This window comes from Sus scrofa, chromosome 4, assembly GCF_054392235.1.
Source record: "Sus scrofa isolate SSC_HxYL_T2T_F1_AM1 chromosome 4, Sscrofa_HxYL_maternal_Yorkshire_Landrace_v2.0, whole genome shotgun sequence".
In the NCBI taxonomy this organism is placed as follows: domain Eukaryota; kingdom Metazoa; phylum Chordata; class Mammalia; order Artiodactyla; family Suidae; genus Sus; species Sus scrofa.
Genome location: NC_139386.1, coordinates 128,151,044 through 128,167,787, shown reverse-complemented (window position 1 = coordinate 128,167,787; position 16,744 = coordinate 128,151,044). Strand labels below are relative to the sequence as shown.

At 43.1% G+C, this 16,744-nt stretch overlaps 1 protein-coding gene across 12 annotated transcripts in view; it reads left to right on the top strand.

Moving 5' to 3' along the window:
• Positions 1–7,879, top strand: part of ABCD3 (ATP binding cassette subfamily D member 3) — a 238,241-nt gene extending 230,362 nt beyond the window's left edge. For 11 of the 12 annotated variants that reach the window (XM_085020726.1, XM_085020725.1, XM_085020724.1 and 8 more), the window contains 3 exons: positions 323–427; positions 4,364–4,420; positions 6,397–7,879. In XM_085020726.1, the coding sequence (XP_084876852.1) occupies positions 323–427; positions 4,364–4,420; positions 6,397–6,474 (240 nt within the window). In that variant the 3' untranslated portion in view covers positions 6,475–7,879. 12 annotated transcript variants of the gene reach the window in all.
• The last annotated feature ends 8,865 nt before the right edge of the window (positions 7,880–16,744 follow it).

The window sequence follows — 16,744 nt, the reverse complement described above, 5'->3', positions numbered from 1 at the left end:
CTCTAAAATTTGGTTAAAATGTGTATCTTGTAACCTTGCGTAGAGAATTTTCTTTTAGCTTAAAACTCAGCCTCACTTCATATCCATCTGAAAGGTGTTTTACTCATCACAGTATTTGCCATGTGTTTTCACGTTTTCCCCTTTGCGAAGACAATGGAAATAATCAGGCTTTTTTTACATTGTTTCTGAGAAGTAAGATTTTTTGAGCTAGAGTAATTTCATCTTCGCTTTGCAAGACTAAACACGATTAATTTGAAGTCAGTCTGTTTTAGCTTATTAATTCTAGATGTGTGATTTACAGAGGGTTTCTTTTTATCTTCAGATGGCAAGACTGTTTTATCACAAGCCGCAGTTTGCCATTTTGGATGAGTGCACCAGCGCGGTGAGTGTGGACGTGGAAGACTACATTTACAGCCACTGCCGGAAGGTAAGGCGGCGGCTTCTCAGCGCCCCTCCCAGCTTCCTCCGCGTCCAGCCAGGTCTCCATCCAGAGACGAGAGGCCCAGTTAGGAAGTGACAGAGTTAGGATCAAGGCATCATGTCTTGTTCTGGGGGGTTTTTTTAAATGATTTTTATTTTTTCCCTTATAGTTGGTTTTCAGCGTTCTGTCGGTTTTCTACTGTACAGCAAAGTGACCCAGTCTCTCTCTCTCTCTCTCTCTCTCTCTCTCTCTCACACACACACACACACACACACACACACACACATATACATTCTTTTTCTCACATCATCCTCCATCATGCTCCATCGCAAGTGACTAGACAGTTCCCTGTGCTACACAGCAGGATCTCCTTGCTTATCCACGCCAAATGCAATACTTTGCATCCATGAACCCCAGACTCCCCGTCCATCCCACTCCCTCCTCCTCCCCCTCGGCAACCACAAGTCTATGAGTTTCTTTTCTGTGGAAAGGTATATTTGTGCTGTGTGTTAGAGTCCAGATATAAGTGATTTCATATGGTGTTTATAATATCTTGTTTTAATAAAGACTTTAAACTGATAATTAACAGATATGAGTAAAAAAATGAAGTATCAATGATTTCTGTATATAATTTTTTTAGTTGTGCATTAGATATGAAATATTTACATTTATGTCCTTTTTACCTCATTTCCTATATTCAGAATTAATAAACCGATATTGCCTTAATTTGTTTCACTAATTTTACCTAAATATCATTTGGTTTTTAATTTAAAAAATTCAAAAAATTTTTTATTTGAAAAAAAATTGACAGTAAATATTTGGCAATTTTTATTTTATCAGTTTATCAGTTTTTTTTCTCTGGCCTGACCAGTATTTTACCAAGGCTTCTTTTAGTAGCCTTTTCTGAGGCTGGCTGCATTGGTTCCATTCTGTAAGGAATTATCCAGTAGTCTCAGGTTTTTTTGTTTTTCTGTGAGGAATTGTCACCATCATCTACATTCTGGCCAGATTTGAGAACAAGAGTAGTGTATCCTAACTGTTGAATAGTTTTCGCGTAAGCAAATGAAATGCAGGAGTCTTTAATGACATTTTGTTAACTGTTCTTTGGAAGCTACGAACAGCTCTCACATATGCAGTGAGAACCCCTGCTCCCAGTGTGTTCCCACTGGAAGCTCCCCGTGTGCTCCCAGCTCCACAGCATCAGCACATGGAAAATGTAGGCTCTCAGGCCACACAAAACCAGAGCCTGCATTTTAACAAAACCCCCAGACGGTCCACGTGCACATTCAAGTTTGAGCAGAACTGGCATCACGATGAAAGAACAGATTTGCTACATTCATTTTTTAGGAAGATTTTAGGTACTGATTTTATTTCTTTAGTGGTTTGTTTCCTGTTCTGAATCAGTTTTGTCCATTTGTGATTTTTTTACCTACTTCTCCATACAGAGTTTCAGATTAATAGGTATTAGAGGTATTTGTGGTATTCTTTTATACCCAAAACTGTGTATTCTCTATTTGATCTGTGATTTAGCTGCTCTTTGCTGGTAATTTTGGCCACGCAATTTCCTCTTATATCTAGCTCTAGGCTACAAGTCCCCACATAAGATGTAGTTCTCTGATGTGTAGATTACCCCCAAAAATTCTTTTAGGGCCCCCACTTGATCATTAAAATTGTATTACTATAATGGCACTTGAATATGGATAAGCATGAAGTGAGGTATGAACTTATAACTCATTTACAGCTCTAAAGCCAGTATAAATTTACAGATTAAGTACAGGGAAAACTTTAAAACACAGTTGCAAAATTGCAGCATTAAAGCCACTGTGATACTGTTTGATACTATGATACTGTTTTGCTGAAACTAAACCACTGGTTTGGGTTCGATCTGAGGTCCAAATATATTCTGAGGTCCAGATCTTATATTCTGAATTTTGTTTATGTATCTTAAGTAATTCTTTTATAAAGAATACCTTCATTAAGTCGAGATCTAATTCACTTATTTTGGAATTGTAAGAGAAATAGTATCTGAAATGAGCTTTCCAAAATCAAATAAGTGTTTCACCATCACAATATATGTTTTATTAATAACTGATAGTACACTTGGCATGCAGTTCCTGACTTGAGAACTTTTCCTATGGAAGCGAAACTTAAAACACATTAAAGATTTAAGTGATACCACTTGAAGTCATTATTTGGTACCAGCAGAAGTATCAACAAAAACTTGGGTACTTCGGAGTTCTGGTCATGGTGCAGCAGAAATGAATCCGACTAGAAACCATGAGGTTTCGGGTTCAATCCCTGGCCTCGCTCAGTGGGTTAAGGATCTGGCGTTGCTGTGAGCTGTGGTGTAGGTCCCAGATGTGGCTCGGATCTGGCGTTGCTGTGGCTCTGGCATGGGCTGGCAGCTATAGCTTCGATTAGACCCCTAGCCTGGGAACCTCCATATGCCGTGGGTGCGGCCCTAAGAAAAAGACAAAAGTCAAAAAAAAAAAAAATTTGGGTGCTTAAATCTCATGATAAAAGTGATAAGAAGAATATACTCATGCACAATTTGTTTTCATTATCAAAATGAAAATAGGAGTTCCCTTGTGGTGTCGTGGGTTAAGGATCTGGAGTTGTCACTGCAGTAGCTTGGGTTGCTGTGTGGGGCTGGTTCAGTCCCTGGCCTGGGAACTTCCATGTGCTAAGGGCGTGGCCAAAAAAAAAAAAATTGGAACTCATGATGGAGATTTCCTGGCTACCTTAGTACGTGTCCAGCCTTGAGAGATCCGTTCCAAGAAATGGTGATCTAGAGCAGGCAGCACTCTCAGCTGTGGCAATCAAAAAGACTTGCCAGATGTCCCCCAGGGAACAGAATGTTCTGCCTCCCCTCCCCAGTTGAGAATCACTGATCCAGAGCAACTGACTCTGTTAGTATTGTTTTTAAAACCTTAGGAACGATCCATAAATCCTGATTCACAGTCTAAAAGCCAGTAAGCTTTGGAGTTCCCATCATGGCTCAGTGGTTAGCGAACACGACTAGCATCCATGAGGATGCAGGTTCGATCCCTGGCCTTCCTCGGTGGTTTAAGGATCTGGCGTTGCCGTGAGCTGAGGTGTAGGTCGCAGATGCGGCTCTGGCCTAGGCCAGCGGCTACAGCTTCGATTGGACCCCTAGTCTGGGAACCTCCATATGCTGTGGGTGTGGTCCTAAAAAAAAAAAAAAAAAAAAGACAAAAAGACCAAAAAAGAAAACAAAATCCAGTAAGCTTTTACATCCAGAATTTTTTTCATTATTTTGTAGCCGGCTCACTGGGTAGCCAAACCTGGCCTGAACAAACAACAAAAATTTTAAGCTTTGTTATTTGTCTCCCTGAATGTCACCGTCCCTGTGAGTTGTTGCAGAAACATTGATGTGTTTAATGACAGAATTCTGCCTTGGACCCTCTGGGGGCCACAGAGACTACTTCTCCAAAAACGGAATGCCAGACACGTTCTGAAACAAGGGTTTCCACCAAAAAATTATGACCCTATTTTGGAAAACAAATATACTGTAGGCACCTACTACTATATTGATTAAATTTTCCTGATTGTGACCTATTGCTATTTTTACCGTCTTTATATCTTTTCCTATATTTTTCACAGTAAAATAGAAAATATGCTAGAATGTGTGTTTTTTCGCCCCAGACAAAGTAATACACTTAATTAAGCTAGTGCCTTTTGGGTTAGCCTTGTTTTTTGTCTTAAAGACTGTTGATACCTGTTGGTGTTTGTTATGTGGTTGATGGCCTGTACTTTTCCATTTCTTTAAACTGTTAGCACCGGTCATCCGTCATTGTCTCTCTTGGCGTTGCTTTTCAGCCACAGCTACTGAGGACGGTTGTTTGTCTTAACAGCCTGCATCGTAGACACTAATTGGTGACTCTGTGTTACTGCTCTAACCTAACCAATTTCCTCGTACAGGTTGGAATCACCCTCTTCACTGTGTCACACAGGAAGTCTCTTTGGAAGCACCATGAGGTTTGTATTTCTTATTCAGTTTGCACTGAGTGGTGTAGTGAAAGTTTACTTTCATAAGTGACTTCTGGTGATTTTGGTTTACATTCCCTTACAATTATATACCTTAAGAAAAGGTGATTCTAATTCAGTTTTATAGAATAAAATAGGATTTTAAAAAATATTATTGTAATCATCCATTTTGAAAGCCGCAATATATATAACAAATCCCTGGTTATGTATGAGAGATCTTAGAGAACCAGTTAATGGTCTCCAGTTTTATAAATGACTGTTGTGTGACAACTTCCTCAAATCTGCATAATCTTATCACAGCTGTGGCCAGATAAACTGTGCATTGACAGAAGGGGACAGAGTCTTAAGAAGGTTGAGGCAGCAGAAGGTTTAGGGAGAGTTTTCACAGCGGTCAGGACTAGCGGGAGCAAGCTGCTGAGTGCCGGCCGTGTTTATCATTACACTGTGTTAGCTTGGATCGTCGGGTGGTCCCGAACTGGCACAGCCATTGCAGTGAGGTCCGCACGGGCCAGGGCTCCAGCGTCCTCGGGGTGGCAGTTCTTCGCAGCTCTGAACGTAAACCGATCAAGCCCAGACGATTCCTTTTATTTTCTTACCCTCGTTCTTTTTTCCCCCACATCCCTCTTTCCTCCCTCCTACTCTTCCTTCCTCTTGCTCGTTCTTAAACGAGACAGAAATTTTGGGTTTTTAAGAAAAGGGTTTGAGAAGAACTGGACCGTGGTAAGGGTGTCTTGTCCCATCAAGTGCACCGTCTGACTGAGCGCCTTTGTCACTGTGTAGTGCCGTGAGGGGTACCAAGGACGTCTTCATCTCAAGAACCTTACAGTTTAGGGGACAGTGAACAGAGAGTAAAATGAGGAGCATGGAATTTGAAGTCAGAAAACCCGGTTCTGGCAGCCGGGGTTCCGGCGTGACTTGCTTCCGTCCTGTCGTTGGTTATTGATCCCGCTGCGCCGTCCGGCAGATGACTGCGAGGTCAGCGAGGTGCCCGCCCCGGAGCCCTGAGCGCCTCATCAGCCGCGATGACCGAACTTTAAAGACACTTCTGTTGCCTTAGTGGCATAGAGAACACGCCCATTTTCATGAATTAAGGGAGAAGTAACTAGAAATCAGAGCAGTTTACAGTATGTCCAAGCCTTTGGGTGTTCTCAGAAGTTGATAAACGTTAGCAGAGCCCAGTCGGAGGGCTTGGGGTCCCCTTTTCCTCCTCTCCTGGAGGTGTGGACAAGTAGCCAAAGAGCCATCAGGCCAGAGATCACGTGAGGGAGGAGTGTGGCGCAAAGAACGGCAGGGTTAGAGTCCAGAATCGCTTAAAATAACAGTATGGAACAGGGAAACACAAAGGTCTTTTCTGTAGATAAGAAACCGCTAAATGAAGCAGAAGACTTTGCAAACTGCTCACAGGTGGGGTACCTGTAAACCGCCGTCCCGGGCATCCTCACAGGCGGGGTACGTGGGCTCACTCTGCAGCTCTCATCCTCCTCTGCGGAGTCAGAGAATACACGAACAAAGAGCCTCAAGTTAGAGGTTCTCGCGGGTCTGGGAAACCAGCTCAAGTCAGTGTTTTAGAAGCTGTCCCAGCTGACAGGCTTGCCCTGGTGCCGTTCCCCCTCGGTAGATCAGGAGATCAGGTCCTTGGTTGGAGTGATAGAAGCATTCTCATTTGTGGGATGCTTGCAGATTTGGTTTCTTCGGCATAACGAGAAAGCCTGGTGTAGCGGTTCTCATGAAGTCCAGTACTGTACCCACTCTAAGCAGCGGTGTATCGGGCTATTTTTAAAAAGAGCGGACTTTCCTTTAGTCTTTCCTCAGGAAATGGTATGTGTTTCTGACTGTAAACTTTTGAAGATTTTAGTGGCTTGAAAGAATTATTTCCAATCATTTTCTTGTATGATAACCTCTCTGTAAATTTCTGACAAAAAGAAGATTCTTAGTTACTGATTTTTCTCTCCCCTTCTTTCCCATAGTACTATCTGCATATGGATGGCAGAGGCAATTATGAATTCAAACAGATAACCGAAGATACAGTTGAGTTTGGCTCTTAGAATCCGGAGAACTGTACTGTACCGGCTTCAGTGAAGTAATTACACAATACCATTAGACATACAAAGTACATTGTAAAATAAAGTTGAACTTGTTTTTTGTTTTTTAAACAAAGCAACAAATTAACTAGATAATCGACAAGTTGTTAAAACATTTCATATTATATAGGATATTGCTAATTGTGTATATGTTGGTTTAATTATTAATATGTACTAAGAATGTCCTTATTCTTGTGGTTAAAAACCTGCCTAAATTAAATTGGGCTTAAATCAGTGTAACCTGATTCATCCTGGGATGTAAACCATTTGAAGTCAGCTACTTTGACTTGTATGGCTCTGTGTTTTCCTTCAATGAAGAACCCTATTTAAAACTGGGGTCATCACTTGTCCTGTTTTAACAAGATCGTCTTGAGTTTCATTTTCTTGTGCCCCATGATAGTGGGAAACAAATCATAGTGTATTATCCAAATTTATATCCTCATCACATAATAGCATTTATTACACTCTGGCTGGCAGATTTCTTCAGCTGCCACACTTACGCTCATTCCTTATATATGTCTTGGGGTGCATTAGACTCCAGGAAAGCCATTTGAATTTTCCTTGGCCTAAGGATAAATGCGCCCCTCTCAGTCTTCAGTATTGAATTGCTCTGAGGGTTCTTTGTGGGGTGCCACACAAGTATACGTTCAGTCTTGCTTACAAGGGGTGGTTACTGTGCTTCCTGCCTGATCTTCTCGGTGGTTGGGGTATTCAAACACAGTCCTTACATATTGAGCTCAAGGTCTTATGAGATTTTTAGAATTTTCAAAGAGTTGGGTGGATTTCTGTATGTGAGAAACCCTTGCAGTAGAATCGCGGTGGTTACATGATGCTAAACTCCAGACGAGCCGTAGGAATGCACTGCCTGAAGTCAAGCGCTAAGGGTGCACTGTGGTCACTGTCTTTGACCGTGATTTTTATATTCAAAACATATGTTATAAAATTATGCACATGGGTGAATTATGTTCCCTAAGGCAGTGGTTTATCTCTGTGACTATTTAATAACTTTTTATTATTTGGGTTATGATGTTGAACTGTATCCTAAGAGAAATCAATTTCCTCTCACCAAACCACCATGAATGACTGTGTGTATTATTTGCACAGGGGGAGCTGAAATTGGGTATTATCAGTGAGCTAGGTATGAAATCAGTTTTATCAAACTGGGATTTAGAAAGGGCCTTTTTATATTCTCATTTCTGCATAGTTTCGTTTTTTTGCAGAATTAACTATAAGAATCACTGACTACCGAAGTAGAACTTGATGTACTGATTCCATAACACATAACATTGAGTTTTTACCACTTCTCTTTAGCAGACTTGTATACTCACTTATTTTCTGTTCAGAATAAAAAAGAATCAGATACCCTGTACAACCTTTGCTTGTTCTTTTTATTCTGCTGTCTAAATCCTAGGAAGTTCATATAATCTTAACTTCAAAAATACAAAAATGAACATTCAGAAAGCTTTTTTATGCACCCATTGTCTCTTTAAAAAAAAAAAAAAAGTTATCATGTGGTTTTAACAGAATGAATTTCTCTTTTAGAAAAACCAGAAGAAAAAAAAAAAAAAACCCATTCAGTGTACTTCACAAATACTACCAAATAGCCAAGAGACCTTCAAAGATTATGTCAGTCCTGGGAAAGATTTTATGGCATGGAGGAAGTTTCAGATTTTCAGATTTCTAGGTTATTCTAAACCTACTAATAGAAGGGTTCTCCTAGCTTCTTCCTAATTTCTCTGTAATTAATTCTTGCAGTGAAAGTTTTTTTATTTTTTCTTCCCCCCCCACCCCCCCCCTTTTTTTTTTGGCTGCATCAGGGCATGCAGATGTTCCCGGGCCAAGAATTGAACCCACACCACATCAGTGACCCAAGCTGCTGCAGTGACAATGCCAGATTCTTAACCCACTCTGCCACCAGGGAACTCCATTTCTTTTTTAATTTAAGAAGTGTTCAGGTGCCTCACCATTTGAGGTAAGAAGGAAAGTCCCTTCCCTGGAGAAGCACAGTGGACATGATGGTTCTAAGAAGGCCTGCAATAAAGGAAGCCAGTGTTTCCAAAACACGATTGACCACACAACTTCCTTTTCCGTGTGATTCCTGCCAGCCCCTTCCGAAGAGCCCTGGGAAGTGACCACTTCATCTGAAGAATAAGCTAAAGCAACCCAACTGCATGTGGCAAGTATCACTTTGGGCTCATAGCAAGCTTCTGCTTTTGTATACGGAGAAAACAGGGATGCGAACAACGGGCTTGTCTCCTGTGCACTAAGAAAGTGCATCCAGGGTTCGCCTCTGCAGGGCAGGCAAGATTTTACCACTCGCCTCTGAGGGGTTTTGACTGGACCCAAGAAGTAAGCTGACGTAAGATGCATCATGGGACAAGGGAGCCCACTTGAGGAAATGAAGCCCCAGAGATGCAGCAAAACCCAAAGCCTGTGAGGCTGAACAAGGAAGAGCAGTTGCGGAAAAGCAGCTGTGGAGAGGCTGCAGGAAGATGAGAGTTACTCGGTGATGCTGTTTCTGGAGAATCCTCTCATCTGCCGCATGCTGTCTCGGAGAGAAGTGGTGTTTTCCTTCGGGCGCAGGGAGGACACCTCCCATGTGGGAGTTTTATCTCCTGTTTCCAGGAAGAAAAGGGACAGAGCGCCCTGTCAGGACCTGCCGTTTTGCTCAAGCTTGTCCTTATGCCAAGTGGCATCTTCGGATGACAGATCTCACCACCTTCACCCTTCCGCGCTCTCTTAATGGTTAGCACTTGGCTTAAACCTGGTGAGCTCATAGATGTTTCCTTACAGAAGGTTGGTTGGTTCGTTTTTTAGGCCCACACCCAGGGCATGTGGAAGTTCACAGGCTTGGGGACAAATCAGACCTGCAGCTGCCGGCCTGCACCACAGCCACAGCAACACGGAATCCTTCACCCCCTGAGCGAGGCCAGGGAACGAACCCGCATCCTCAGGGGTTCTGGTCGGGTTCGTTATCACTGAACCACAATGGAAATCCCATTCTTTTTTTAGGGAATTTTTAAACTTTTAAATTTGGTGTTTAAAGCCATAATTTCCCTAAAAACAGTGAATTTTCTTTTCCTTTCAGATGGCCTTTAGCATTGTTAGTTGTAGGAAACGGCTTTGCATTTTGACCTGCATCCGTAATTTCTCCTTTGTAAAGAATGGACATATTCTGCCTATCAACATAACATGAGTGTCACTTTTAAAAAATATTTCTACCAGAAATTAACGAATCAGTCCCTCCTCACGCCCTAGGAGCAACCATTTTTAAGTTCTAATTGTTTTGTGGTAATTGCTGCTTGCTTTTTAAGCGGTAAGCTATATAGCTATTTCTTAATTCCTTCCTGTCCGTATGTCTGCTGTGTCCTCTTCATACAGTTAAATCATTTTTTAAAATTTGTAAATACTTTATTATAGTATAATACCGAAGCAGGAAAGCTCATAAACCTTGGGCTTATTGAATTTTTAGGAAGTGTTCCTGCTCATTGGCACTCCCCCAATCAAGACATAAGACATTGTCACACAGCAAGGCTTCGTCATGTCTTCGTCCAGTTCTTAGCCCATGAAAGCCACTATTCTGACTGATGAATTAGCTGCTCATTTCTGAACTGTGTATATATTAGCCTTCGTGTGCAGCTTCTTTCCCTCAACCTTGTGAAGAGGATTAATCCATTATGGATGTGGCAATAATTCCTTCCCTTTTATTGCTGTATGATATGTAATTATGTGACTAGACCTTACTTTAATCATCCTCCATTGATGGCACTGGGTTTTCTCTTTGGACCTGTTACAAGTAGTCCTTACAGATATTCTTAGGCATGGCGGTGCACGTGGGCGCATTTTTGGAAAGTTTTCTCTTTGGAGCTGTCACATACAGTCCTTATAGGTATTCTTAGGCACGGCTCTTGGTGCACATGGGCGCATTTTTGGAAAGTTTTCTCTTTGGAGCTGTCACATACAGTCCTTATAGGTATTCTTAGGCACGGCTCTTGGTGCACATGGGCGCATTTTTGGAAAGTTTTCTCTTTGGAGCTGTCACATACAGTCCTTGTAGGTATTCTTAGGCATGGCGCTTGGTGCACATGGGCGCATTTTCGACTTTACTAGGTAGACCGCTACCAAGTTGTTCTCCAAAGTAGTTGTGCCATTTTGACACCGTAAGTGTATGAGAAACTTGGTTCTTCTGGTCCTTGCCATACCTAGTGTTATCGGTGTTTTTATTTGTGTGTTTTTAGCCACCAACAGTAGACGATCATGACTTCATCTTGCATTTCCCTGACCAGTAACAAGGCTGGACTCATTTCATGTTTACTGACCATTTGGAGCTCCTCCTTTTCGAAGGGGCCCTTTTAAATCTTTGAACCCCCTTTTATAAGTTGTTCTATTCATATTACAGACAGTTGTATATGTTCTTAATGAGTCCTTTGTTAGATGAATGTTCTAATATCAGACAAAGTAGACTTTAAGACAATAACAAAAACAGTTTCTAAAAATTAAAAAGGACATTTCATAGTGATACAGGGTAGCTCCAACACTAACAGAAAACAAAACCCCACGTAAATATTGAACACACTTAACCACCTTGACCTGCCACGTGCACCCAGCCGCTGCAGAGCCCACCGGACATCACAGAGCCTCTTACTGATTTGACCTCTGTTTCTGTCACAGTGTTGTGTCATTTTGTGTGTAGATGTCATGCACATCTTCATTAACTTTGTGGCTAGGCCTTTGACGTTCATTCTAGTATCTGTTTTCTAACTGTTAATTTTTGTAAATTCATCTTTGGACAGATTGATTTTCCAAGGACCCCACATCTCTTTACAGTGTGGTTTCACCCTCTTGCGTGGGGAGGTCGTCTGTACTCCCTGCCCTTGAACCTGCGAACCTTTGTAACTTCTTGCGGTAAGTTTGAGGGCTTGGGAGTTGATGAAGGAAGAGACAGGTTCACGAGAGGCGGTGACACAGAAACTTGATTTGGGTGGCACTTGGACAGGATCGCATGAGAGAGGAAGCCCCTCACTACGTGAAAACTGATAGAACTAAGGAGAAAATGACCTCCAGAGGTGGAGGTATGGGACCACATAAAAGGGGACTCGGACAAGGGGACTCCCGGGGGAACGGGGCAGTCAGAGGGGCTCACATGTCGGGTGATGTCACTCAACAGCAGTTGCTCTGATGGGCAAGCAGCAGTTTGGGGTCTTGCAGCTGCAGGCTTGTCTTATTGATGGTCATTCAATTTTCTGTGGTGTGTAAAGTAGCTAGGCTCTGACTGGCTGAACTTAACGGTTTGGGACTCTATTTAAAGCAGTCAGAGGAGTTTCCGTCGTGGCGCAGCAGAGATGAACCCGACTAGGAACCGTGAGGTTGCAGGTTCTATCCCTGGCCTCGCTCAGTGGGTTAAGGATCTGGCGTTGCCGTGAGCTGTGGTGTAGGTTGCAGATGCAGCTCGGATCTGGTGTTCCTGTGACTGGGGCGTAGGCTGGTGGCTACAGCAATGATTCGACCCCTAGCCTGGGAACCTCCATATGCTACGGGTGTGGCCCTAAAAAGACAAAGAGACCAAAAAAAAAAAAAACAAAAAGGCAGCCCGATGAGTGAGGATTTGTGTTTGTCACAGGTAGGCTATTGGCTAAGGATCCTAGCCTGCCCACAGGGGTCATTACAGGCGATCACAGAGCGGGGGTCTCGGTGTATTTATAATGGACTTCTGCAGCCAGTAGAATGCAGTATTGCAATAACGCAGTAGGAGTTCTGGTGAGATTATTTTAAATTCACAGTGTTTCTAATGAATCTGTGATGATGTTCACTGCAGAGCCAAGTAGGGAACTGCGTTCTTTTCTTACTGTCTTTTCCCTCTAGGGTCTGATTGCCTTCTTGTTGTTAACCGTTGCCGTAATTGTCCGGACAGACAGTAGTCCTTACTTGTTTCCAGCTGTGCCACCCAATCAGTGTGCCCTTACTTGGTGGTGACACTTCTGGTGTCCTCTGTCCCCCTTCACTGTTCTGCAGGCCCACTGAGCTGTCAGGCTGACACCGAGGTCTCCTGCATTGGGTCCCGTGCTTTGGTCTGTTTGGGCTTTGCCCCTTTATTAGTGGAATGTGTCCTACAGCAGCGTCCCGGGAAAGGGTGCGTGGGAGGAAAATTCTCTGGAGTCTCATGTACTTGTCTGAAAACGCACTTGGTGGGAAGTTCAGCTAGAATACTGAATTGAAGGCGTAAGATCCCTGAGACGTTTCTTACCCTCATTGTCCTCTTATATCTGTTACATCCAGTTTGCTGTTCCAAAGTTCAATATTCTGATTCTTGTTCCTCTGCACATAACTGGTGATGCTTTTTCCCTTCTCCCCCTCTGTCTTTCTCAAAAATATCCTCTGCTGTGGCTGGCAAGTTGGAGCATCTGAGCCTCTTGAGAGCTCGGTGGAAGCAGATGAATTTTCCTTCTTTCTTCTCTGCACACACAGGGTCCGGCTTCCTCGAGTGTGAGCCATCCTTTCTGTTCCTCGTGCGTCAGTAACTGACATCTCGGGTCCCTTAACTTCCTGTCTCCTTTTCTCTTTGCCCCTATAGATTTTGACCTTTTGAGATTATTTATCATATTAGTGTGTTCTTGGGAAGGAGAGGAGAAACTTTGTTGTATCTTTGACTAGAAGACCATAAAGACTCTGAAATCTGTGTTTGTTGTGTTTTGTTTTTCCCACAGAAGATTGCTTATTTTAGCAATAAAAAGGATAGTATATTTAGGAAAACTTGGAGTGACTGATTGGGACATGATTCGAGGTGTTCCGTAGAGCATCGTGTTTCAAGTGCTTATGCAGAGCAGAATCAAGTTGTTTAGTTTTTTAAGAACATTCTGTTGATTCAGGCAAAGCTTGTTTTGCTAATTCTTAGAATGCAAGAGCAGCCTCTGTGATCTGGTCATTTTGGGTCTCTGAAAATGCTTTTTTAAGAAGTACTAACTGAAGTTCCTATTGTGGTTCAGCAGTAACGAAACCAACTAGTATCCATGAGGACACAGGTTCAATCCCTCTCCTCTCTAAGTGGGTTAAGTATCCGGCATTGCCATGAGCTGTGGTGTAAGTCACAGACATGGTTCAGATCTGGTGTGGCTGTGGCTCTGGTGCAGGCCAGTGTCTATAGCTTTGATTTGACCCCTAGCCTGGGAACTTGCGTATGCTGTGGTTGTGGCCCCATTTAAATAAGTAGATAGATAGATTATCCTGAATTAAAAAATAGAATAAATAGTTTCTTCCTTTTTTTTTTTTTTTTTTTTTTTTTTTTTTGCTTTTTTTTTTTTTAAAGGCCGTTTCTGTGGCATACAGAGGTTCCCAGGCTAGGGGTCGAATCGGAGCTGCAGCTGCTGGCCTACATCACGGCCATAGCAATGCCGGATCTGAGCCACATCTGTGACCTATGCCACAGCTTGTGGCAGTGCCAGATTGTTAACTCTTCAAAGCTATCTTTTTAAAGAAAAGATAAAATTTAAACGTAAATTGGCCCAATTCTTCATTTAGCCAAAGACATTTTGCCAAATAGCTTTGACTTTGGGATGCCTGAGGCAATGCAAAACTCCAGACTTTGTCAAACGCATTAATTTGGGGCATTGTCCTTGCCCAGATAGCGATGTATCATCAAGCCTTCCCTCTTCCTGGAACATTCCTTGCTCTTCCACCCTCTCTTCCCTGTGTCCTCCTGGTGAGCTCTGTCCCTCTCCTGGGATTTTAGCCTTTCCACATCCAAGTTAGATGGCCCCACTGAGTTCCCCAAGCACCTTATACTTCCACTTTCATGATATTTATGTTCCATTATCATTACTTGTTTGAAATTTTACCCTGCAAATATGTGAGCTCCGCAAGAGCTGATACCTGTTGTATTTTGTCAAATCCAAAATGCCTGGCACATAGTAGGTGCTTAGTATTAGAAAAAATGAATGAATCCAAATGCATAATATGGTTCTTGCCAAAAAAGTTACTGTCTAGAAAGGGGGCCGTGACAGGTACAGAACTATTTATTGTCTAGAATATTAGGAAAGAGCTGTGGAGTACAGCAAGGAGGTAACAAGAGGACACAGGGAACCTGGGGGAGGCAAGTTCCTGGGGGAGACCCGGGAGATATTCTCAACAGGCTGGAAGGATGGACAGGTAGAAGCAGGACTCAACAATCAGTGAAAGCGAGGCGGGAAAGCTTTTGGTCTTTAGAAAGCTGTGGATTAAGGCTGAGGTGAAATGGGTGATATTTGCTCTGTGGTCATAGCTCTTATTTTTGGCATGGATTCATAAATTGCTGCTATTTAAGTTTAGTGAGTGGCATCTTCTCGTCAAGGCTGTGCAGGTCCATCCACTGAGGAGGCGTCTCCCTTGTCCACCTCCCTCCCCTCCCTGCCTCTGTGAAATCAGAAATCTGGGCTAAGGGGTTCAGGAGAGCATGGAGCACAGAGCTGCTCAGACTTCAGCCTGCATGCAGATCACCTGAAAGATGCAGATGCTGGTTCAGTAGGTCGGAGGGGGGTCTGAGAGTTTGCACCTGTAACTGGCCCTTAAAGGGTGCTCAGACGCTGTCCCCAGACCACACTTTCAGCATCAGCATCTGGGCAGAGCTCGTGCTGTGGACTCAAGAGACCATCCCAGGTGGAGTTGCAGCAACGTGGAGAAGATTCTCCTCTCTATTGATTCTGCCCACCCATCCCCTTCGGGCCTTCGTTCTTAGTTGTGGACAGGTGTGTGGGGGCGCTTTCCTGTTCCTTTACTTTCGCAGCCCAGTTCTTGAGTGCTGGTCCGGTTGTGATCCTCCTTGGGAACGGGAGGTGGCGCCACAATTGTAGTTTTCAGACACTTTGGTTCCTGAAGGACATTATGCGAAGGAAAAGCATTTTCCTGTCCCTCTGAGTGTTTCTTATTCGCTGGCCTGATGAGAAGTTTCTTTGCAGATTGAGCACAGTTTTCCAGTGATTTTTGAAAATCAAGCTGAATTAAGATGTCAAAAACCTTTTTCTTAAAGGTTTTTTAGAACCCTGTTTTTAAAGTTTATGAAATGTTGTATATTCAGGATGAATCACAATTTCTATTACAGGATTCGTGGATTGTTTTAACGTATTTTCATTTCACCCAGAGAAAGTGTTATCTTTCAGTTGTTAATTTTTTTTTTTTTTTGTCTTTTTGCCTTTTCTAGGGTCACTCCCGCGGCATATGGAGGTTCCCAGGCTAGGGGCCAAATCAGAGCTGTAGCCACCAGCCTACACCAGAGCCACAGCAACGCGGGATCCGAGCCGTGTCTGCAACCTACACCACAGCTCATGGCAACGCCAGATCCTTAACCCACTGAGCAAGGCCAGGGATTGAACCTGCGTCCTCATAGGTACTAGTTGGGTTCATAACCCACTGAGCCACAATGGAAACTCCCTAAACCAATTTCTGCAGCCATGAGGAAGGAATGTGCTGAACGGCAAAGCAAAGCAGGGCTGTGGGAAAAGAACTGGAGTTCACTCTGAATGGGAGTCACATTGTAACAGTCACAAAGCTTCCCAGGCAACCACTGGAGAAAAATAACACATGCTAAATACGCATGTCTTATAACAGGTAAAAATTGCGTTTGGGAATGTGTTTATTTACCATTTGATAGAATTGTTCCTTTGTTTATTTGACACAGGTCCTTAGAGGCTATTATCAGCTATGACAAAGGTAAAATGACTTTAGATTTCACAAGTATTAGTCTCACATGAAAGTTAAACTTGGTTAATAATTTAAAGTAGTAAAAACCTGTCTTCAAAGCATGACTGTTGAGTTTACTAACAGCTTTAGGAGATGCTTTAAGGGCCAGGATGAATAATGCAGTGTAATTTGGCCCCCTGGAGGGCAGTAGTTTCTGGATACCAGCCCACAATGTAGACTAGTTTTCTGTGCCAACGCTAATTGTTGATTTTAGCAGCAGCTCTTTCGTCTCAGGGATAAGGATGAATGTGGAAACCCGGGTTGTGGTTAAAATGTGCAGGATCGAAGCTTCCCGATGATTGCAGTGCAGCCTCATTTGGATCTGTAATGAATTCCTTCCCTGGGAACAGCCAGACACCTCATTGCTACCCAGACCCGCTTCACTCCACCAGTGCTTTCATTGGGGGGACGATTTAAATTCCTTAGATTATGAGGCCAGGAATTGCGTAAGGCTGTTGTTATTCCTGGCAGGGAGCGAGCAGCCTGATGAAGCTGCCTGGTCAGATGCCTGCTTGAGGAGCGCGTC